Here is a 25,001-nt window from a genome sequence, read left to right on the forward strand (position 1 = left end):
CAGATGGTACCTCTAACATGGTACCCATTGAGCTGTGGTCTCAAGGTTCCCACTGGTTCCACGGGCATGAGTGAAATCATGAACTCATCTTGGGGCAGGGAGTTATATTGTCCCCTTGTGGTCTCAAGGTTCCCACTGGTTCCACGGGCATGAGTGAAATCATGGACTCATCTTGGGGCAGGGAGTTATATTGTCCCCTTAGCACTAAGAATTTAAAAGAACTCACTCTCTGTTTCACATAGTTAAGTAGGGAGTTGAGTAAGTAGAGTCCTTTAGTAGAGGCTAGAAGCAAAAAGAATTACTGGACCAGTCATGGCTGTAAGTAGGGCAGTTAAGCAAATGGACCAGGAGAGCAGATTCTTGGCATCTATTTTCTCTTTCTTTAATTTCTGACCATGGCTAAACTTCTAGTTACTCCGGACTCGTTGGCATAGAAGCAACAGCTTTCTCCCAGTGCCATGCAAGGGACATGGCCCAGTTCTCTGGGTTCCTAAGAACAACCTCTGATAAGCTTCCAGGCGGGAAACTGGAATTTTCCAGATAGCCCAGGTCCACTTAAGCCCTGAGTAGTTCCTTGAAGTTTTCTCTCCCACAGTTAGGGTTGGGGTTCCAACTACAGCAGAGTCTGAGCTACCTGTCCCCATCAGTGGAGAGTAAGAATAGAGATAGCTTGCTATACATGGGGAAGCCCAGAATCTAGATTTAGGTCAACCCTGCTCTGTCTCGTCCATTGTAGGTCAACACCTGTGGTATAACATAGGAATGGGGTCTCCTCCGTGGTAAACAATTCAGAAGATGCACATGTGGTGAAGCCCTTAGTGCAAACAAGCCAGTCTCTGAGGCCTGAAAATGCAGGTAACCACCATTCCTGGAGTTACCCTGCTGTGCATGGCTGCAGGAATCTTCACGGGGACACTCTCTAGGGTGTATCTTAGTGACATTCAGCAGAGATCCTGTCCTTGGAGGCTCCACAGAGTGAGTTTAGACTATTCCCACTTAAGATTCTCAGGACTGGAAGTGAAACTCACCGTTCGATTGTTCCAATCCAAACATATGGGGCTTGGGAGTCTAGGCATAGTCTATACCTGTGTCTGCTTGAGGGTGGTTCAGAAACTCTAGCAACCTGAATACTGAGGGGGTGGCTTCTCTTGCCTTCTGGATTTTTACCATTGTAATTACCAAAGAAGTTTCTGGGGAAATTGGAAATGCAGTCTCCCAGGTTATCAAAGGAAAGGTGGATTATGACGATTTCCTCTCTAGGACTATGGAGGAGTCAGTGGGACCCCAAGAGGACTTGATTTCACAGTGGTGTTCTCTGGGCTCTTGGAGGTTCTGGAGGCTGCCAGCAGTATTGAGTAGGCAGAAGCTCCATTTTCTTCCGCAGTGGACCCCAGACGCATGCTCCTTTGCAGCCTCTAGGTGTAGCGTTTTACAGAGTCAACCTGGAAGGTGGGCTGGGTCTCGGTGGATAAATTAGCTTATACGCTACCCGAATTCGGCCTTTCTTAATTCTCATACCCAAGGTCTTGGCTTATGGGGGATTATGAGCCTTTCCCATGGGGAGACAAAGATGGGAAAACAGGACAGCCACAGTCATAGGGCTCATGTCTGTCTTGTCCTTAGTGAAGGGGACGACCTGGTGACAAACTCTACCTGCCCTTGTCCTCAGCTGCCTTTCTGCTTGGGTATGATGGATCCACAGGGTGACACCGGTGATGACCTTCATGGTTGGGGTGGGAAGGAACACAGGGTACGGGACTTCCTACCTTGGGTCCAGGCTCCCAGTCGGGATCCCCTTCCCACACATGAGGTTCCTAGCCTGGAACTTGTGGGCAGACTCTAACACAGATAAAGGCACAGGTTCTCAAAATAACCTGAATAACCCTCTGAGCATGTTGCAGGGCCTGTAAGGACTTTAAGAGGGAGTGGCTAGTAATTGCTACCATGTGAACCTCTCTTAGCTTAGGGAGGAGAGAGGGAGGCCGTCCACACATGATTTTAAATGAGGTGAAACCCTCTTGATAAAGGCTGCATTTGGTCCTTAGAGGGGCAAACAGCAGGAGATTGGTCCAATTGTTCTATTCATACTTTCTACCCTGAGCTCTTCAACCTCTTGGTACAGTGAATTTCAGTGCTTGGGAACTTGCCAGATTTGGGGAAACTTTGTGAAAGCGGAGACTTTGACAACCCAAATCTGGGAATGAACTCTTGGAAGAGCTTCTTGGTGACCACAGAGGCTATCTCTGTCCTGGTGGAATAGGCTTCCACCCATCCAGAGACTATTGTGGGATATTTGGTTGCACAGTGAAACTCCAAGAGTGTGTTAATAAAATTAACCCTGGATGGGGGACGGAGCCAGTGACTAGTTAACAATAGGACAGAAGAGCCAGGAATATGGATAGACAAACACACACACACACACACACACACACACACACACACACACACACAGCAGGCAAGGACTTAGAGATTCACAGTCTTTTATAGTTTGGGATGAGTGGAGAGATGCTTCCCTTGCTGGGTCTCTGACCAAAAAGGAAGGTCAGGTGGTTGCTTCTCACCTCCTCTGAGGTAGCAGGTTTTCCCCCATGTGACTCCTGAGCCTTTGTTGGTAAATACAACAATAGAGACTTAGTTAAAAATCTACATTTGGCTGCCATGTCTGAGCCAGTGCTGACAGGACAGAAATCCCCCCCCCCGGCTGCAGTCTGAGCAGCAGGGTGACTGGGGGACTGCAGGGAGCAGACTACAGTTAAAATATCATTAGATTCCCTGTGGCTGCTTAGCTGACAGAAAAGCAGCAGACAGTAGCTATGATAACTAACAAGTACTTACAGCCAAAAACCGTGGCTTAATCTCAGTAAAGTCCACTTCCCAGTTCTCCAGGGGTGCTCCCTCGGGCGCGGATTCCTTCTGGAGCTCTTTCCCCCCCTTTTGGGGTATGTAGTTTTGTATACCCCCAAGTGGGTGGCCTGGTTGAGTTTGGTGACCATTTGTCTTCCAGTAGCAGCAAGGAGTAAAGGTATCTTCATCCAGACAACATTTGCCTTCTGTCCGGCATCTTTTCTACCTGCTTGCTTTCTTCCTATGTATAGTTTTGGCATTGGAGCAATTCAAGTTCAGGCAGGGTGACCAAAATCTGGAGAGTTTCCACAGGTTCTAGGGGCCACCTTCCGGGTGGCCAAGTCTCCTGCCCTGTTTCCTTCTGCTGCAGGGACTCCTCTTTTAATGCTCTTTGTAGTGCACAACAGCTATTACTTTGGGCGGCTCTATGGCCTCTACCAGGGCCAGGATTTAGTCTTTGTTTTTAATTTCCTTTGTGACCGAGGTGAGGAATGCCCCCTCCCCTCATAAAGGGCCCATGGACATAGGCTGTGGCAAAGGCATACCAGCTGCTTGTGTACACAAGGGTGGCTTTGCCCTTCGCCCATCAAAGCACCTGGATTAACACCTGGAGCTCAACCCTTGGCGTTGTCATCCCTTGACTGAGGGGCTGGGCTCTTGATGCCCTGCCCAAGATGACAACCGCAGTCCTGGCATACCCGACTCCATCTTGGACAAACTGTCGCCATGAGTGTACACTTGTCAGGTCCTGACAGATTGCACCACGCCGGTCACTTTCGGGCAATGTTAGAGGAGCTCTGCTGGGTTCATGTCTGGCATTAGGAAGGCTCGGTTGATGGCTGCAGTTTTACAGAACTGGATATGGGGTTGGTCTAGAAGAAGTGCTTGATGATAATGAGTTACTTGGGTGTTAGATATCCATCCCTCAGGAGGGCCTCTACAGAGTATGGGATAGTTAGCAACAGTCATGGCTGGAAGTGAGCTTACCAGCTCTTTTTATGTTTGTTTGTTTCTTTTTCTAGAATGGCTATAGCAGCAACTGTACACAAGCAAGCTGGCCAACCAGCAGAAATAGGATCAAATCTTTTGGATAAGTAGGCCACTGTCCTCTTCCAGGGTCCCAGTGTCTGGGCAAGGGCCTCTTTGTGATACTCTGGGAATCACTCACATACAAGTACAAGGGCTTAGAGATATCTGGGAGGGCTCAGAGATAAGGACCTCAAGGCCATAAAAGCTCTCTGTTTGGAGTCAGAGTTTAGAGCTGGGCACTACTGGTACTAGTATATGATGCCTTAGATACTAAACCTGGTTATTCATAATGGCAATTACCCAGCCACCACCAGAAATTTCCTGTTTCTTTGTCTTAGGCACAGGGATCCATAGGATTCTTAATATTGGCTCTGGGACAGCGTTTGTTTACCTCCTTCTAAGTTGGATGCAGAGTTTGACCTTCTGTGGTGAGACCCGGTAGTGTTTCTGCCTTGGTGTCCTTCTTAGACTCCTCCCCTGTTACTGACGCTATAAGGAAGTCACCCAAGTACTACAATAGGATGCTCTCTGCATGCTTCTGTGGACAGTCAGGAGGTCAGCATCCAAAGCCTCATCAGATGGTATAGGAGAGTTTTTGAACCCTTGTGGTAACCTAGTAAAGGTCAGTCTGACCTTTAATCCTTCCTTGGGATCTGTCCGTTCAAAGTCAAAAATGGGTCAGTGGGAGACAACAGAAGGCTTCGCTCACCAGAAGACAGACTGGTTTTCTGACAGCTGTCTTCAGTCCTCCTAAGAGGCTTGGTGAAAATTGTCCAGAGACTCCTTACCTTGATCAATGTTAGCCAACTAGTCAGGTTGGGCAGGGGGGGGGATCCACTGTACCTGGGATGCATTGCACAGGAGATCCCCCACCCGACTTGAGGGTGACTTAGCAACTCTCAAGCCAAATTATATCCCATTACTTGGCTGTGAAGAGGGTAGGTAGCCAGGAGCTATGGTCAGTAATCCCAGGTTGGCTGGGGAGTGCTGAAGACTGTCTGGGAAAGGCTAATGAGAGCCTGAGGGTTTGCAGAATAGGGTTGGCTCTGAGTTTTCCAATTATACAGACCATTGGTTCAGGGGGAGACACAAACCATGAAAGGGGAAGGATGAAAACCCCCAGTGTGTGGGACCGCTGGAGATACCTCCTCTGAGGGAAGAATGGGGCTGCCACTGCCCCAGGGAGATTCATTCAAGGATCCTATAGCCAGAGCTATTCTTTGTATGTGGAGGGGGGAGGGAGACTGAGGTATAAGAAACTGCTCCCTCCCCTGCCAGCCCAGCCAGGGGAACTATTCCCCACCCCCAGGTGTGCTGAGTGGCCTCACTGGTACATAGCACAAGAGTCAGCTTCCTCCAACAGTGCTGAGAGAACAGGTGGACCGTTGGGTTTCTCTGGGTCACGTGGACAAACCAAGAGGACTTGGGTCCTCATTGGACACAATCTTAAACCAAGGTGGTGGGTCTTGCACCAGAGAAGTGGTCAATGTAGGGAAATTGGTCAGGGTGGCCCAGGTATCCAGTCACGGCATTCTAGACAGCCTGAACTGCCTGAGGTTCAAAGATAATGTGTCTGGGCCACCTACTCCAAAAAAGTGACAGTCTACTTCACAGAAGGTCTAATTTCCCAGAGAGACGTCAGAGATGATACCCATTCTTGCCCTTGAAACCTTCCTTGAAGTGTTTCAGCATACACTTCAGCGGTGTATTGGGACTGCTCACTCCCCCTCCCATTAAAGCTCCCTTCTAGCCAACAGAATTGACAAAAACACACAGAGAGACACAACGAATGGCAATAATAAAGAAACCCAAACCAGGGGACTTGGTGATGTCTCACACAGATCCCAGACACTGGAATTGGGACCACCCCATCCATCCTTTCCTAAGCACCCAATGTAGAAGGCTCCATCAACAAAACTCACGTCCTGAAGAGACAGATCTAGGTGACTTCAGGTAGTTTCCTCTTTAGGGTGGAATATTTGGGAGCCACTGGGGTCAGTAGAACCAGAAGTATGAGCAGTTCCTCAGGCTCTGGAACATCTCAGGGGTACACACCCCCTAGGAACTGTCTATTAGCCCAGGGAGCCCAGCATCTAAGTCTCTGGGAATTTTGCTGGGGCCTCCAGAATGCTGCAAGGTAATTCCACCAGGGAACACATGGGCATTCTTAAAACGTAATAGGAAGTCTGTATTGCTGGCTGGGAGCTGCATGGGGAGCTTGCCCAAATCATGCAGGCCCAGTCCTCACTGTTCTTTGGCTCTTATGCATACACACACTAATACACATCCAGGCTGACACACTTCAGTTAGCAAGAACAGTGGGAAGAAAGGTTAGTACATTGAAGGGCTTTCCTGGATGTTGGAAATACAGATGAGATCGTTGATGGATTCGGTGTTTGTTCCCATTTTGGCAGGTGTTGTGGCCTACATGCTAGGCTCTAAGGCCAGATACCTCTGACAGGGCATCAGTTGTGATGAGGTCTTAGGGGCTGTTACAAATGGAATCCTAGAAATCAGCATTTCCAACCGGAAGAACATTAAAGCCCGAGTAAGAGCAAAATAAACTGTTAATTCCTGAGATGAATGAACAGAATAATTTTTGTGAGTGGTATCTTCTGTTTCCACGGTAGCCATAAATCATACTTTTGACCTGTTCCACTTTGCTTTTAAATGCGCATTTAGGAAAGAACACGGCATTTCTTACTATGCTCCACGTGTATACGGTGTTACTGCAGTCACTGCTATCAGCAGGCCCCTGGCTCTGTGGTGGGGAGACTTTCGGCTGTCCTTGTGTTCCGCGTGTCTACTGGTGAGCATGGCCATTGGGCAGTATCAGATGTGTGGAGCACAGGCCTCTTGTGAAATCTATGACTGCTTTCTTCCTTTACTGGGCCTATCTGTCATCATTTTCCAGCCTTGCATTCCCTTGACTTGGCGCACTTACTTAAGAATTGCCATCTAGAAGATGTTTTCATCCAGTTGAAAGTTTTCTATCCATGAGCAAAGGAGCTCTGCTGCCTGATTCATAGGAAAAAAAAACTTCCTGCCTGAGCATTTTCTGGGCCTGTGCCATCCATGAGGGAGGGCACAAATGTTCAGCTTTCACAGCAAACTCCTCGCCATTTCCGTAGATCCCAATTGTGGAACAATGTACAAGATTATACAAGTTGGAGGTGGCTGGGGTCTTCTTGGAGAAGGATGTTGTCATGGTACTAATTCAGATCCCAAGGTGCTACTGACAGAAACCTGCTGTCTTTCTTGCCAAGGTTCTTGGTAGACGATTTCTTGGTCCCTATGATCTTTTGAAAGGAATGGAGGAAAACTACTTTTAATTAAAAAAGAATCTGTATTCTTCCAGCTAACCTTTCTTCCTAGGAAGGCATCTGGAAAGTTCCTTTTATCCTGTCAGTATAGTATATTGATGAGAGAACTGAGGTTTGATAATGTTAAAAGACACAGAATATCGATTCTTCTTTTAAAAGTTCCACTTTCCTCCTAAACATAGCAGGTAACAAATAGCATGCTCACCAATAAACCTCCATTACAGGAAGGGCCTTGAGCATTTCCAGGTTTGATAAATGCCTCTAATGCCTCTGAAATGTTAGCTTTGCGTGCACCTGGCTGGGTTTTCATTCACTCATGGAAGAAACAGAATGGAGGCCACAAGGTTTGACTCAAAGACCAAGGAGGCATCTCATCAGCAGATGCTTCTGTCCCCTTGTCTCCACCCATTCCTCCCAAACATTCCCTGCTGTAGAGCAAGACACTCTCTAGTCAAACTGAATTGGATAATTCCAATGGTTATGTGCCAAGCTCAGACTGAGCATGAATGGCTTCAAATAGCCTTGTGAAGAAAGGGGAACAAAGTAGGATGCTTGGCTGGGTCTACTAGGTGGCAGAGGGACTTGGATTGTCTACCAAGGAAAGCCAAACCTTTTAGAGTCAGAGATTATCTTAAACCAGAAGGTAGGTGTGTGCATGTGTAGGAATCTGATGTTTTCTTAAGAAAGCCTGTGTCGAAGAGAGGTAAAGCCCACTGCCACACAAAGAACTTTGTCATCCACAATGCCTGCAGCGCCCAGACTGGCCTAGAGCAAGTTATTTAGCCCGCCAAAAACACCAGCTCCTCCTATTCACATCCTTAGTCACTGAAGCAGTGGTGTTGGATGAGCAGGAAAACCCAGTGTGAATAAATAACATTACCCAGTTTTCTGTTAAAGAGCCACCACGTTGGAGTTCCCAGTCCCTCCCCTTGATCTTATCCAGAAGAAAAGAGTGTGACAAGGTGTTTCCAAAAATGAGAAGACAAGCAGAGTAGCAGACAAGGAAAGATGCTACGGCCAAAATAAATAGGTAAATAATAGCATGACAGACAACATGTCTGTGTACTTATGTCATGGCCTTTAGATAACAAGTAATGGGGAAAACATGGAAGGGTAAAGTAGCTTATGTATTTATCAGTAATAAACCAGAGGAGAGATGTTTTAGGGGATATGCCTTCAAGCATGTGCTAGATCAGTGTGTTGACAGTATCATTTTTCTAAGAGAGGAGCAAGTCCATTTCGTGGTTTCCAGGTTATAAGTATCTTGATTGCTAAGGAGCAGAGGGATGCGGAGTCTGGCCAGTGGAAACGAGTGATTGACAGCTTCCTGGTAACAGCCCCGCCCGCTTTCCTCGTGTAGGGCCCATTATTCCACAGCATTAATCTAAGCTTTGCAACTGCATCGGGGGCTTCAATCCTCCTCTAATCATCCCTGTGGGAAACTTGATGGCTTATTTGCAGGTGATGATAATTGTTGTTATTGATCTCCAACTATGGGAGTTGTATACACTGCCATGGCCAGCTGGTCCATAGTGCTATGTCCATGAGTGACAAGTTACAACATCATATGTGCCCCAGAAGAGACTTGAGAATTTCTAAGGCAATTGATGCCTATCCCCAGGTCTCTGTGCACTGAGACATGTCAACAAGCCCACACACACCAGTATTGTCTTTTTTGTAGTTATTATTGGACCTTAAAAGGACTACATAGGTATGATTTACACTCACTTCTTACCCAGCCTGCAGCAACACAGGGGCCCACAAGTGGTGACCCTATATGAATTACCAGAGCCATCCCCACAAAGGCCAGTGAGTCCCTCTCCAAGGCAGTGATTCTCAAGTTGTGGGTCACGACCCCCATACCAGACATCCTGCATAGCAGATATTTACATTACGATTTGTGACAGTAGCAAAATTGCAGTTATGAAGTAGCAGTGGGCTGATTTTATCCCTGGGGTTCACAACGTGAGGAACTGTATTACAGGGTCACAACATTGGGATGGTTGGGAGCCACTGTTCCAAGGCCTCAGGTCCTGTTGTTTTGGAAGTGTTCCTGGGTTGAGATAGCACCTGTATTTTTGCAGGCGGAACATCAACTCAGAGTATTTGTGAAGAAGCCCTGTGAGAATTCCAGCATGCACTGTAGCTAGGAAACTTCATGACATTTCAAGCCTCAAAATATCAGCGATGCTAAGGGAAAATAATGTCACTACCTAATTAAGTGCAGTTTTTAGGACAGGGCACTAGGGCAGTGGGACTCTCCCCCATGTAAATCAAACACAGCACCTAATGCTAGTGAAATCTTTAGGGCTAATTAGTGTTGGCTGTCTACCAGGAAACAAATCGGGTCAGGCCTGAAAGGAACTGTCTGTCATACGTGTGGTTGTCTTTCTAAGTCATTATTATTGGGTAAAGTGGGAAGATCTTTGGCCGGATGCTAAACTTTAACCCTCCTGGAGCACAGATAATATACATACCATGATGGCTGTGTCCCGCGTCCCCTTGACAGCTCACCTTTGAAAGCTGATTGTCACAGTCTCAGAAGTGACTGGCTGGACCAGAAGGCAGCACCACTTTCTTACATTGTCACGTTCCAGATATTACACAAGGACTCCCCTTTACCCTGAGATACAGCGGAAGGAGCTCATCAAAAAGAGAACGCTATGGTTCAATTGACATTTCTTCCCCTGGAAATTAAACTTGGCTCTCGGTACTCCATCTTGCTTCTTCCGTGAGCTTTTGTTAAAGCAGAGACACAGAGCGCCTTTTCTGAAAGCCAGGGTATCGAGTCCCACCACCAAGTAAAACTTCTTTGTTTACTTCTGTCTTTCCACACACACCCATCGTGAACCTAACAGATCATGTGATCCATGTGCTTTCTACCTGCATCGTCAACACACATGCAACATGGTGCAGAGCTCACTGGTTAAGGCTTGGAAATGAAAACGTATTCTCTGGTGGCCCAGGGTCACTTGGTTTTAAAATTGGAGGTGAGTTCAGGCACCTCACTTTGAAACAAGGACACTGACTCAGAGAGGCTGTGTGAACTACAGCATCCTATTTCAATCAGTGGTCAAGTTGGAGTGTGAGACCGTGTTTATCTTTATTTCAACCTACACTCCACTGCTCTCTGTCTCTAACACATGGGTTTAGTGTGTTGCATTGACAGTGAGCAATTTTGGTTAGATGAGTGCCTCCCCCCTATCAAATCATACGAGTGTCTAGCAGACAGTGAGCTATCCCCCCCCCCCCCCCGCAAAATATAAACAAATACAGTGATTTTAATGATCTCTACCTGCGCCTGGTTGAGCTACTAAAGAAGTACGGGAAAGACATAGAATCAAGAAGAAAAGCAGGCTTATAATCCACTAACAACAATGGCTATGCAAATTCGGTTATACCTCCAGAATGGCCACGTAAAATATTCTGGAAACATTAAGTTCTAACACTCACAGCTTCTGATCATGCTTTCAAATAAACGGATTGCTCCTGAGACCCTAGAATACAGAATGCCTTCTGGCTAAGCCATGCATTAAGAATGTTGTTCTGTAGTCTGTCCTCCGTGTGACCCTTCTGGAGCACACGTCTCTCACTCCTCTAATGCTGCTAGTTCTATCCCACGGGAAAGTGCAGACGGCTCAATGGTCCAGCCTCGGGAATCCATGGCCCTTGGTGTCCATAGGTGTCTCTGGTTTCTACCAGCTGTAGGTCCAAATGCTGTTCTCCACTGTGGGGAGGGGATTGCATGGGTATAAGCCATCAACAGACTGAATTTTAATCTTTTCTTTGCTGCTCCCAAATAATACTGTATTCCAAGTCTTATTATAGTGACCATGTTAGTTAGAACCAACCCAGAGGAGACTTGAAGCATTTGGGAGAATGTGTGTAAGTACTGTTCAAATGTCCCCCATCATAGCAGAGGTTGAGTACCTGAAGATGTGGGACACGTGTACCAGGAGACACAGACACGCAGGTCCTCAAGTAGAAGCAGTTCTGACTCAGAGACAAGATAGATGGATGGGTTTTGTTTGCCTCTCCTTGAGAATCACCCATGTTTAAAAAAAAGAAGAAATGAGCCATCACCTCCTGCTGTGATTTCAGGACATTCCTGGAATGTTGACATGTCCTAGGTTGGCACTAGTTGGGAAGGAAGGGTGGGTTCTAATTAAGACCAGTGGATGGCATCGTGATAAGGACCGAGATCCACAGTACTGGGTCTGGACATCAACAGGCACTGACCTCTGGCTGGAGGCTCCACCTAGAGCGGTGGTGATGGGTTTGTGAGCATGGCTGGTAGATGAACTGGCGGAAACCCCACCAGTCCTGAGTCCAGAGGGAAGGTCTGCTGCACAGCTGCCAGATGACCTGGGGCAATGCACTTGCCTCTGCGGGAGGAGATGTCGGGAGGGAGATGACCGAGCCTTTTGAGTGAATTAGCTCAGCTCGGCTGAGGGCAGATGAAGAGATCCATCTTGAACCATTTGCTGTTGGCAGACCCCTGTAGTCAGCACTGCCTCTGATTAAATCGCCCCAGACTCGATTGCTCTGCTCCACAGTCCACCCCCATGCCCTGAACAAACTGGCTCACCTCCATGCATTCGGTCTTCCTATTTTCCCTGCCGTGGTCCACATGGCTTTTCTTCCCCCCAACCCCCTGACCCTTGTTACAATTGTCACAGAGGCAATCCCCGAGAAACTTTGTACAGCAACTGGATGTAAATCTAATCTTCCAGTCAGTGTGAAGATAGAAACAGTGGTCATGACTTATGTATTTATAGCATCTATAAGCGTTACTGACACATGATAGGTGTCCGGGAAACTGGGTCCAAGAGGCTGGAGCCAGGTCTTAAGAAGAAGGTTGTCTCCTGATGCCTGCAAGGCTGCTTAGTAAAAATACACATTTGGATGCTTTCCTGGACTAGGTTCACCTCTGCTGTATCTACTTTTTACATGTAGAGGCCAAGGTTGGGCTGGAGATCAACACATGTCCACACATGCATACCCACACAATCACATTTTTAAAAAATGCGGTGGAAGCTAAGGAGACTCTAAGAAAGGGCTGTGTGTCCAGATGAGCATGACAGCACTGCCATTCAGTGCTCATCGCAGCTTTAAGCAACTCTCAGAAAACCCATCTTCTGATGCATACCCCTAATTTGTGTCTCCTGGAAAGTCAAGTTACTCTTCACCTGCAGAGACCAGAATCATCTGACTTAGGATAGTTGCCTTCTGTCTTCTCCTCCACCCAGCACAGCTTTGAGTCTTCAGGTAGAAGGAGTAAGAGCGCGCCCATAAATTATTCAGAGGTGATTCATATACGTGTGTATGCTTGACAGACTGTCAAGCTTCTCAGTGCTCCCCTGATAACGGGGCGCTGTGTTCTTGATAAAGTAAGGCTGGTTCCTAACTGCACTTCCTTGTCACTCTGCATTTTGTTTTACCCGTTTCTCTTCTTCCAGAGTCCAGTCTGGCTCCTATCTCAGTACCGGGTGGTTTACCTTCATCCTGGCCATGGATGCCTGTTACAGTATCCACGTCTACGGGATGATAAATGACACCTACTGCAAGTAAGATCACAGGAAATTATTTTTATGCAGCTCCAATTCTGATGTCTTGTCAAAATATCGCAATTCGTTTTAATGCCATAAATCTGAGAAATAGATGACAATTACTTCCGGGTGTTGTTTGCCAACATGACATGTTCTTGTCAGTGCCTAATGTTCTGACTTTTAAGACTGATAGGAAGAAAACAACATCTACTGCAGTCTAGTGTCACATGTCGGAAGGAACATTTTCCCCCCTTAGTCAGTGGCATATCCAGGCCTTGGGAATTTAGAGCAAGCTTAGTGGTGATTTAATTTGCAAAAATCAACATCTATTCCTTCTGGGAGCTTGACAGACAGCTGTCAGCCAATGCTCCCATTTGCTCACAGGGAAGGAAATGCCCTGGTGCCTCAGAGAAACATTCCGGCTCAACACGAGTTCCTGAGAATTTGATTTCACGAATGTGTGACTAATCTGCCACACTCTTATTTTAAATGAGTGTGTGTGGTTGCTGACAGGATGGTTTCTAATCAGATTGCCAAATTTGGACTTCATCATGGCAGTGTAATAGAGTTCCTCTACCAACCAGCCACACAATATGAACCAGAGAGCATTAAGTCATACTGCTAAAATGTAACCCTGGGTCAGTCTTCATGAATATCTGTTTGCCCTCTAACTGCTCAGTCTAAGGAACGCAGATGAACCCCAAACTTCACTTGTGAAAAGTTAGCTTCCTTACGTCTTCAGGGGCATTGGGCTTCATGAGTTTTGTTTCATCTCACACCTTCTCCTCTGAAAGCAGGCCACGTGTTTGAATGTAATTAGTGTGATATGTAAATTGTATTTGATCTATTAGGGCACTGAGAACTGGTCCTTCTTCCTAAAAGCTTTCATCTGTAATAGCTTTTAACCGAATCCATTGACGAGGGTTTGTAAGTAAATGCATTTACTGGGTACATAATGGATTCTTGTAAATGCCTGTCTCATGCTTGGCTCAGTCTCCCATTTCCGGTCTCGTTTCTCTTCCAGGACAGAAGGGTACAGAAAAGTCCCCTATCATTACTACGAACAAGGAAAGGATGAGTGCAACGAGTATCTTGTCCACGAGCACGCCCCCCACGGAGGACACAGGTTCATCACGGAGAAGAAGGTGTTCGCCAAGTGGGCTGAGAAGCACAGGATAGTATTTACACACCCAAACTGGACCGTGTCCTGATGCTGCGCGTCCTGACCTCGACACTGCAGCTGTGAAGACGACGGTGTGGGCGAGGGTGATCATGGCCGTTACGCTCCTGAACTTTGTCTGATGTGGATGGTGACTCTGCTAGTAATCTGAACCTGGGGTCCCGAGGAAGGGGATCCTGCTCGTTCTGTCCTCTGCGGTGGTTCAACCCTCCGCACGGCACTTTATAGCTTACCTGGAGTCGGAGGCCAGTGACATGAGAGCTGTGACTAAAGAAAACAGGAAGACTGTCTTTCCAGATAGCTGCTGAGAATTCCTCAACAGAGGCTCCCGGAAGAGGCATTTGGCCATGTCAGGCAGGGCGGCTCCACCATCTTGGAAAATGGTTGACTACCAAATACCGTCCCAAGTAATTCTATCAGGGTATAGATATCTCGCCACAGTTACTAGTTAGCCTGAGAGGGGGTAGGCATCTCTTTCTGATATGCCATCTTCCTTCGGTGTGTCTTGCAACTAAAGCCTCAAGCCACCTACCTACATGTAGCAATGAAGGCATCGTGTAATTCCTGCATCTCAGGATTACTGGGCTATCTCAGACACTTGATTCCAAATGTATCAAGTAGCAAATACTGACAAATTTTCACTCTGACAGTTGCGCTCTCACTACTCAAAACAATATAACTAAACATATTATTACAATTATCTACATTAATGTTTAGTTATTTTTGGTTGAGTGCTAAATATTAATGTGTTACATATACAACTTCAACACTGTAATAACACATACTGTGAAAGCATTTCTGAAACATAACCAAAGGGTTTCCTCACTCTGCCTCAACAACCAATTCCACAAAATGATATGCTTTGAAAAATCATGAAACAGGGAAAGCATCACATATTTTTGCATTAATTTGTATCCTATCATATTCATAATATATATTTTTAAATTCAAATTTCTATTTTATAAGCCCAAGGTGCGTCTCTCCATATACATTATCAGTGCCAAGTGCCAAATGTTAGACATGAAGGGTCTTTATATCATGAGATCCAACTTGAGCTTTTGCCTTCATGAGGTTGATTGTCCCTTAGTGTATCAGGTGTTCTGCTATAACAGAAAAATTGTGATGAGCTGAATTCCCAAAGTGCTTTGTCATTTGGGGTCCCTCCACATATGCTGCGCCATGTGACACCCGTGGCCACTGCACCGGACTGTTGCCTGCCCATCCCGCCATCTCCAGCAATTGTCCGTTCTGCATTCGTGTATTCCAGGTTGCTGGACTTTAGAATAGCATTCATGTAAATGATTGAGTTCTGTGCCAAATATAGCATAGCACACCAAGATTGTGGAAGAAGACCACGGGGTGGTTGTGACATCCATCAGTAGCCCTATAAGCTTAGATAGTTTTGATTTTCTTTTTTTGCCAATGGCTTTGTTCAGGTGGTGGGAAGAGGAGGGCTCGGGGGGAATGGAAGCAGAGAAAGTTTCCCATCCCAGGCGGCTTCGTTCTCTGTAGACTCGGAGATCCCTAAGTATTTCAGGTTGATATTCTGAGAAAGTACTAAGCATCCGTGAATAAGTGATAAGCCAAAGCCAGGCTAACTTGATGTTTTAGAAGCTGGAAATAACAGTACAACTCACCTGCAGAACTGTGGCAGGTCTTTCCTAGGACTGAGGACCACATTAAGTCGTTAAGGTCCTGCCCTCTTCTGGCACTTGGATGCCCGACACCCACCTCCATAAATGCCCCCGGCCCCCCTCTCACCACTGGAGAGAGACTGATTAGTTTTTGTGGTTTGCTTACGTGATTTTTTTCAGTTCTGTGAATGTTAGATTTTTTTTAGAGTGGATTGAAATGCCCACTTAAAGAAAAATAAACAATACCCATGTTAACACTCTAATGTGAACTGTTGTTTTTCTCTCTGTCGTGATAACAGAAGTTCTGCTTTTACATAAAACAAACCCTCAGTTAATCAGAATGCTTCCAGGAACAACACAACTGGTTTGTGTCATTGTCTAGTTAGCGGAGGGCCAACTCTATTTCTGGCGCTTACTGATGAGAAACTCGGACTCACTCCCCCCTTCTCCCTACAGCTTTTCCTTCGGAAAAGGCGGGCTCTATTAAGTGGGCAGTCACCCGTGGAATGGTAGATTGGGAAACGGCCCTCCCCTCCTGCCTTTTTTATTGCTTCTCTCCCACTTCTCCTCCTCCCCCTTTCTTCTGCTCTTGTTTTGTCTGTTTAGGAAACAAAAAAGCCTTTTATGGAGACCCGGTTGAATTCCTTTGCAATCAGGGCTTTGACAGACTCAGGATTGGCTTTTCTCTGTGGTAATCATTTTCTCTGCTTCCATTTCCTGTTCCTATCTTCCAGCCTTAGTCCGGGTAGAAATGCGAAGTCTGATTTCTCCCCTGTGAAGAAGGTTTCCAGCTTGGACTTCCTGAAGAGAGGCAAAGGGGTGATTCAAGGGGAGCGAGCATCTGTCATGCGCAGTTCCAGTCGGTCCCCCAGGTTCTGGTCCACTGAAAGATTATCCGTGCCCAAACACCAGGAAAGCTAAATGACCTCACTGGGGCACAACTATCCTATACATTAATTAACACGTGTGAAAAAAAATGTTTGGCATCATCTAAGGCCCTAGGCAAATGGACTATGGCAAATGACCACAGACTTTTGCAATCAGCATACATGCCTGCAATTCAAACATCATAGAAAGGGTCTGGAGAGATGAGTAGGCAGGTCAGAGCACTTCCGATTTTGATTCCCGTCCCAAATTCTCAGAACCCACGTTAGGCAGTCACAATGGCCTCTAACTCTAGTTTCAGGTGATCCAACGACCTGTTCCGTCCTCTCTGGACACCCACATACATGAGATACAGACACACATGCATATGCATACAAATACACGAAAGTAATAAAAACAAGTGTTTAAAAGCATGTAATGGAATGACTCCTAATAACATATTTCTATATCCATAAATCATTACCCCACTCAGCCCTCACTAGACAAGTTGCTTCTTGTGGCCAATGGTAATGAACACGGAGGCCCACAACGGGACAGTGCACAGAGTCAGACTTAGAGTACTCAGTCCAAAGGCATGTTTTTAAATATAGTCAAAGGATATTATTTCTAATTCTTTGGAAATCTTGGAAAACCAAGGGAAACGTTAAAGGATTTTGAAATCCTTTTGAAGTTAGCCTGTTTATAAGTCATATTGATATGCGTCTTTATGATGAAAGACGGTTTTGCAGAGTAATTTGAGGGGATGTTTGTATATGCGAACATGGAGTCCATTTGTGCATGTAATATATGAACAGGTATATGCATAGATACATACTTACAACTATGTGCAAGAGCATACATATGATTCTACATTCTTTGCCAATGTGTGACTCACAGAAAACCCTATTTTTGGCTTCAGCTGAAATTTGTTGGGTTTCATTTTGAATCCTGGTAAGAAAAAAAAAAACAACTAACATCCTAAGTAAATGTGCTGATTGCTGAGCATACATAAAACTGCTCTCTCAATGGCTGGGCCAGAGGAACAAACCCAGAGAAGACGCTAAATCTAGCACCGAGGACACAATCAGGTGTCACCAAGTAGACACATAAGCACAGCAATCTGTTGTGAACAGACTCTGCCACCCGAAGCTCAGCGAGGGTCACACTGAAAAACCCTGCAGCGGGCTCTGTTCGAGCTAACACGCATGGACACTGATCCTCCTGTTAGAATCAGACTGGAGGCAGCGCATGTGTTTGCATGATTTCTGGTACACAGCTATAGCGCTGTGTGGGGAAAAGGTCATGGTGAAGGAGACTGCTCTCTGAGGTTTTGGTTTGGACCATCGATGAGCTTGGGAATAAAGCCCCTAAGGGATGACATGGCTCTTACAAAGCTTCCCTCTTGGCTGCTTTAGAAAAAAGACATTTTTCCTTCACCCGGTAGGGTTGATTGGATGTTAACTGTGAGCTCAGTTTAATATTGAGAAGCAAGAAGATGTAAATGAATGCTTTACATTTTTTTTCTCACATGAACAATGAGTATGTCATGTCAAATGAAAGATTGAACCCCATTGGCCGGGAGGCAGCTGGCATGCCTTAGGATGTGTGAATTGCAATCCCCAAACAAGGAGAGGGACCCGTCCTTAATGCTCGTGTAAGTGGTGAGAGCTCATCGTTTGATTCCTTTTGTGAAGAGATCCCCTGACTACGACGGGAGCCAGTGATCCCCTTTCTCAGCGGACTGGCGTACAGAGATGAAGGTGCCTGACGAAGCCGCTTCTGTAGCCTGCAGACAAGGAACCAGATTTATGGGAGCGAAGGCAGCTCAACCCTGACTGTGAGGCAGTCTGGTGACAGTCCTGACACCCCGAAGCTTGTCACCTGTCTCTTTTTCTAGTGCACTTTCCACTGTGTTCTTTAAGGCACTGAGTTACTCCCGGGGGCGGGGAAGATGCATATGTGACTTAGTGAAAGACTCTACCCCTAAGGTGGGTTCTGCCAGGGATCAGAGGTATCCCTGCCCTGAGACATACAGTTGTCGTGTGCAACTGGGGGCAGACCCTCAGGGCTGGTCCATGTGCTCCCGTCTCCACGCATGATGCTAAGACCAACAGTGTTCTATTGTCACGCGATGTCGAGACTCACAGAGAACAGGTGTGCTTGTGTTTGTCACTGCGGATTGTCAAGTCTTGGTATCTGAGGGCTTGCCTGGTGGTGGAGACTGCTCGCTAACCTGGAAGGCCTCGCTCTTGGTTTAGACTCAGAGTGGTAGTATAGTTAGTCCTCACCCTCAAACCAGTTCAGTGTACACACACACACACACACACACACACACACACACACACACACACACACACCGCAGTGTATATAAACACCCAATGTGCCACAAAGATTCAATCAATAGGCACAATTTGAGAGTCCACTTCTATGGTACTGTTACAAGTGGAGAATTTTGAAACTATATTCATCGGGTTCTATTCAAATGGTTCCCGTGGCTCAGAAGTAGTATTCTGTTTTGTTGTTGCTTTTGCTCACCATAGAGACACCACCAGAATAAAACTGCATGTAAATTGCAAAGGCATTGAAACGGAGCTGTCCTTGGGCATTGTAACAGCACAGGAAACCTCATTTCCTTGTTTTTAAGTCCTTCACTTTTTTTTCCCTTCTTTTCTTTTCAGAATAGACACAAAATTGTTTTTTGAGGTAGGAAAGAAAGTGCCTCTTTCTCTACAAATAGGTCCCTTGTTGTTCGTGCTTTAGAGACTTTCAGGAAAAACAGGAGCTCATCTTCACGAAGGTGAAGCGCATTCGATGAATAAATAGCCAAGTGCTACATCATTGTATTTGCTGACATATTGAGCGGTTTCTTCTAAGGAACTTCAAAGGGATCGAAACCTGGGCATTGATAGACCCTTGTGGCCCGGCCTGTGCAATGTGCTCATTTCCTCCTGTTTAGCGTCGATGCCACTGGCACCGAATAAATACCAATTCTTACACGTGGTGTATTTATGCTTTACCTGCATTTCTGCAAGCGAGGGTCACGCCATCTTTGCTGTAGACACTTATCACTTTTGAGACAGGTAGTCTTCTTGCATGGGCAGAGGAGACAGAGGTGCACAGTGAGTGCTTTGTTTTTCTGGGGTCATATGCTTTTTTTTTTTTCTTTTACAGACATCTTAGAACGAAGCCTACAGTTTGCCAAAGGACGACTAACAGGTCTTAGTTTGTTTCTACAACCGGAAGAATGGAGATGGGGATGGGTTAACAAATACACTGTATTGAAGACAGAAAGACATCCAGGGGACGGTGGCCCACGTAACAAGGGAAGGCTTTAGCCACCTGTGGGATCTCTGGAGTTCACTTGAACTCCATTTGTTATGTCTCCTGCAGTTCCGTTTATGTATCTGATGAAACCCAGCTTTAGGAGGGAGGGTTTGGGGGCTCACAGAGACGTACAGTCTACCCTGGCAGCCAGGCATCACATAAAGAGCACCTTGGTCCACGATGGTGAGTGCAAAGCAGAGAAGAGGAATTCGGGTGCAGGTGGCTTCCTCCTCCTCAGCACATGGAATGATGCCTCCCTGTTCAGGCTGGGCTATTCCTCCTAAGGACAGCCCTCTGGAAACACTCTGGCCATCATGTGTGCCCTTGGTGTTCCTTAACTTGACGCAGCTGGCAGTGGGGATTTGGGATCACACTGTGACACGCTAAGCGACAGTCCCTTTCTTGCTCTGCCAGGCTTACCAGCCGTCAGTTGAGTGCGCCACACTGCTTACGATGCAGCTGCCCCTGCCCTCCTCTCCCCCACCTCACTCCCCCTCCCCCATCTCTTGCTGCTCCCTCATTTTCATTTTTCAAGTTCCAGGTGTGTGCCACCGAGTATCACGTTTGGACAGTTTCTCATCTTACAAGTCAGCTTACTGTACTTTACCCAACTCAGTGAGAGACCATGTGCAGATGATCTCTCGCATAAGAATCTACTTTGGGAATCAGTGATAACTTATGCACACTAGCTGTATTAAAGGGCTGGGTATTTGAGTCAAACCCCTCCCAACACCCTACTAGTCTGTGAGGTGTACGATGCTGTCATTTTACGTGAAAGGTTGAAGCACAGAGATGTGCAGCCATGTGCCCAAGTTCAGGCAAGCAGCAATGAAACAAAGGCAATTCTGCACAAATTACATATCCGGCCAGGGCTGTCTAAAAGATGTGTAACAAGAACCCCACAACGTTCCAGTGAACGGAATGAGTTGGTTTCTGTCTAAAGTATGGGTTCCATATACATGGTGCTCTACACCCAGTTTGTCTCCACGAGACTCAAACTTACTTCCTGTGAACCTGTCCCTGTCCAACTCCTGGGAGTCCTTTCTGTTTGGCTCATTAGTGTGGAAAGAGCAAGAGACATCCGTGTTAGAAGGTTCCATGGGAAGTTCTGAAAGCATCAGGTTTCACGCCATCCCACTGGCTGGATTTAGCCAGGACCTGGTAGTAAATTGGACAAGGCAGTCTTTCTGGGGTTAGTATGGCTATTTGTAAAACATTTGAAAATTTTGAGAAAACTTCTCTGCACAGAAAGAGAATAAACCGTGTGTGTGTGTGTGTGTGTGTGTGTGTGTGTGTGTGTGTGTGTGTGTGTGGTGGGGGAGGAGGTTAGGAGTCTTGATCTAGTTTCAATTAATCCAAGAAGAAAGGATACAGCTTTTGTCTGAGGAAGTCAAGAGAGCAATTGTTGAGCTAGAAATGCTGAAGAGCTTTGGTCTACCAGAAGTAGAAGCAGTGTCACATTAATTCCTTAATGATAGTACGGCAAGATGCTTGTACCCTGCCTCGGATCAAACCTTCCTCATGCCTAATGCTTTGCAAGATGTCACAAAGATGAGCATTCCCTTTGGTCTTTGGATCTATGCAGTAAATACTGTGAGTTTATTTTTTAAGTGAAAAATGTAATCATGTTTGGTTCTTAAATCTTAAACTTGAAAATCTCTCCTTTGTATTTGCTTTTTTACTAGATTAACTTATAAAGGGAGTGCTAATCTGTCATAAGTAGTCATCTTCAGAAGCAGATTTTTTTTTGTTTTTTTACGAGACAGGGTTTCTCTGTATTATTTTGGAGGCTGTCGGTCCAGCCGGGCCTCAAACTCACAGAGATCCGCCTGCCTCTGCCTCCTGAGTGCTGGGATTAAAGGTGTGTGCCACCACCGCCTGGCTCAGAAGCAGATCTATTTCTAAGAAGACATTTCATTCTTTTCTTTCTCTCTCAATTCTTTACTTCCTTTCTCAATTTGTCTTTTTCTTTAAACCATCCAACATTATTTTCTTGAATCTGTCTCAATATGCTTTCCCCTTAACATAAATAGAATCTTGCATCCCAATGGTCCTTCTCACCTAACAGGGAAGTCTGTCATCTTGGGGGGAAATGTGCTTCGAGTGTTAGCATATAAATAATCTTAGTTTGCCCAAAGTCTAGAGGCAAAATAATGAGAGAAAAGACACTTCAGAAGTTTGCCTTGTTTCAGAACAGAGCGGAATTCTTTGCATGGGAACCTGCATTGCCTGATGTGAATGGAGGACATGAGTGGAGGCTTCTCCTAGGAGCTGTAACCTTGATGAGGGCAGCTGTGATGCTTCCTGGGAGTACATTGCTCAGTTTATTGAGGGTGGGAGCAGCAGCTCTATCTGTGTGTCCTCAGCTGTAATTCTTGAACATGCCAGAACCTGACGTGCAGAAGTAGCACCTTCCGCTAGGTATCGAGTATTCTTCTACCTACAGTCAAGAGTCCTTTTCACCAATGTCATTTCCCATGCTAGAAAAGCACTTGATGACCTGTATAATATTCTTCTAAAACTTTTCACAACATCCTTACATTTCCCAAAGAACCATGCCACCTATCAAGAAATTTGCATAGTATGGTCTTTCATCTTGAAGGGTAGTTTTACTTCAAATTGCAGCACTTTGGCCAAAACATCTTTTGTGGAAGCTAATTGTGATGGCTCTGCTCCCACCTAAAAAAAGGGGGGGGGGTAAATGTCACATTCTGTTGGAGTAAAGGGTATTAAGGCTGGGAAAGGATTTAATGCATTACAAATAAGTCTGTAACCATGCAGTCTATGAATGACTGCTGAGTATGGAAGAAAAAGATAAAAGTATTCAAAAATGCATCATGAAGTCAGTGAGACTGAGTGATCTGGACAGTAACAAAAGCAAACTGAGTTATTAAGCCCAGAAGAAACAAGAACTTGGCCATGTTAGTACTCATCAAAAGGATTTTAGAATATTCTAATAAATAGGAGACTCCATTGGAAAGGCCACCAACTCTCCAAGATCCAGAAGAAGTGAGGGATAAGCGGTCATTCCAGGACACGTCAAACTACTGGATAGATTCTTGAAACATTTTTGTTCATTTTTACGTAATATATTTTCATTGTTGGATGCAATGTAAGAGACAGAAAAATCTGATGGCCCCTGTTACACTGTCCTGTACGTGTGTATGTATATGTATGAGGGAGGGGAGGTAGTGGTCTGTAATCTGCTTTGTCTTGTTAGTGAAAAGTGTTTCTCCTGATGTTATTAAATTCCCCTAAAGCAACAACATTGCCTGGTCATCCCTTTAACCATTTCTCCCTCCTCAATTTTCTCTATGTGGTAAACAGCTCTGTTCATGAATTTTTGAACATTTCTCTGAATTTCTTTTCTTGTACCCACACATTGTGGTGCCTGCTGCCTGAACCTTTCCAAAGAATGGCATTTTCTTTTCATCCTTGCCAACTTCATATATGCAAAGAAATTGTCTTTTAATTAGCATCTAATTTATTATTATGGAAATTACATGTTTGCATATATATTGGTAATTTACATTTTTTTCTTTCATGAATTTGCCTTTCTTGTTTTGCTTCGGTTTTTTGTTTTAGTTTTTCCACTTTTCTACCACAAGTAGTGGGAGTCTCCACAATTCACAGCCACATGCAAATGAAAATTTACTCAGAAGCAAAGGTACAGGATCACAATGGCCATGATCATGAAGGAAGAAGAAAGTATATTGTGTTGAGTTGGAAACACTAAAAGAGGGAGGGACATTCGTGCAGGTATAGCATTGGTTTACTCTCTGACTGGAGTAGGCAGAGCCAGAGCCAATGAGTGAAGTTCTATACTTCATCTTGGAAGCATTTGAAGAGCCCCAAAAATCAGTGAAATTGTGTGTGAAATACTGGCTGGTCAGATGACTTATTCTTCAGTGACTCCTGTAACTAAATGCTTGTACTTAACGCCACTGAGCCTTCTTCTAGAAGCCTCTCTGGTTCTGTGAGATGAGAGATCAGCCTTCACGAGGAAGGGCACGATGTGGGCAGGCCTGGGAGGCTTAGGTGCTTGGACAGCCTTGTCAGCCGCAGCAGAGTCCAGTGTGGCTGATGACACAGCTCCCCCTGCTTGTGTGCAGAGCTCAGTCTTGGATTTCTGACCCTAACGGATGGTCAGTGTACACACATTCCCACACCAGAGCCACCAAGCGCCAACACCCTTCCCCCAGCTCTGCCACTGCCGGGCACTGACTCCATTCCCATGCTGCTCCGCACAGTGAACACTCGTGGCCTCTCAGTGAAGGAAACTCATCCACATTTCGCATGTCCACGTTTTTATATACTTACTATTGTGATGTCTTTGAAATGTGATGGCTCAGGAAAATTACCCCTCTTTTTTTTCGCCTAGCATTCCCCATGCTGGAAATTTATGAGCATGGACACCTCTGTAGACTCAGGAACCACTTATATTGCCCACCTTCTTCCTGTTTCTGCTAGATTAAATAAATTCTGCCTTTTGAGTTTTGTTGCATTTTTTTCAGATTTCTAGTCAGAACTTTTCTTATATTTATAATCCTATTATCTAGTCTTTGTACTTCCAAAGTGGTGCTTTGGGTATTTTGAGTTTTAAACTAGCAATGCCCTTTTCAAATGGTTCTCTTATGGTTTATGTTATGGTAATACAACTTTAAATTACTCGCCAGTGCCTTGACTAGACTTAATCCGAGAAGGCTAATTGAACAGTAAACATTTTAATCATCTCATGCTGTCAAACCTGTCTTCTCCACATTGAGAAGTGGATAGGCCATGAGCTTAATTGTGTTCCTGGCAATGCAGCCAAAGTGAATGCCCGATAACAAGATCAGTGCATTACTAGGGAATTAGTCCCAGCCACTCTAAATATCTGAGCAAAATAGTATCATCTCAACAAATATCCCATAGGTACACATTTAAAGTCTTGGCCTGCATTGGGGGTAGGTTGTAATATGTCTTTACAGAGTGCCAAAGCATTAACGAATGAATTAAAATTCTACATAAGCACAAGAATAAGGTAGTGAACAAAAGAGTAATTCAAACACAAAATGATGTATACAACAAAGAAGCCCAAAGGAAGTAAGGAGTGATGGGTTAGATACGGACATTGCCCTTGCACTGTTTCTGTGGAAGTAATGTTCCAGTGCAGCTGCAGTGACTAAGACTCTAAAGATGACTCAGGAAAATTCAGGAAGTGTGTCCTGAGCATCAGCTGATGTTGCCTCCCTGACATGCTAACCCATGCCAC

General features: G+C 45.5%; 1 protein-coding gene across 4 annotated transcripts in view; it reads left to right on the plus strand.

Annotated features, from left to right (window-relative positions):
- St6galnac3 (ST6 N-acetylgalactosaminide alpha-2,6-sialyltransferase 3) overlaps positions 1-15,819 on the plus strand; it is a 498,643-nt gene extending 482,824 nt beyond the window's left edge. For all 4 annotated transcript variants that reach the window (XM_040751578.1, XM_040751582.1, XM_040751577.1 and 1 more), the window contains 2 exons: positions 12,656-12,763; positions 13,770-15,819. In XM_040751578.1, the coding sequence (XP_040607512.1) occupies positions 12,656-12,763; positions 13,770-13,956 (295 nt within the window). In that variant the 3' untranslated portion in view covers positions 13,957-15,819. The remainder of the gene's footprint in view (positions 1-12,655; positions 12,764-13,769) is intronic.
- Positions 15,820-25,001: the final 9,182 nt, after the last annotated feature.

Source organism: Mesocricetus auratus, unplaced genomic scaffold (genome assembly GCF_017639785.1).
Source record: "Mesocricetus auratus isolate SY011 unplaced genomic scaffold, BCM_Maur_2.0 Super-Scaffold_100009, whole genome shotgun sequence".
NCBI lineage: Eukaryota > Metazoa > Chordata > Mammalia > Rodentia > Cricetidae > Mesocricetus > Mesocricetus auratus.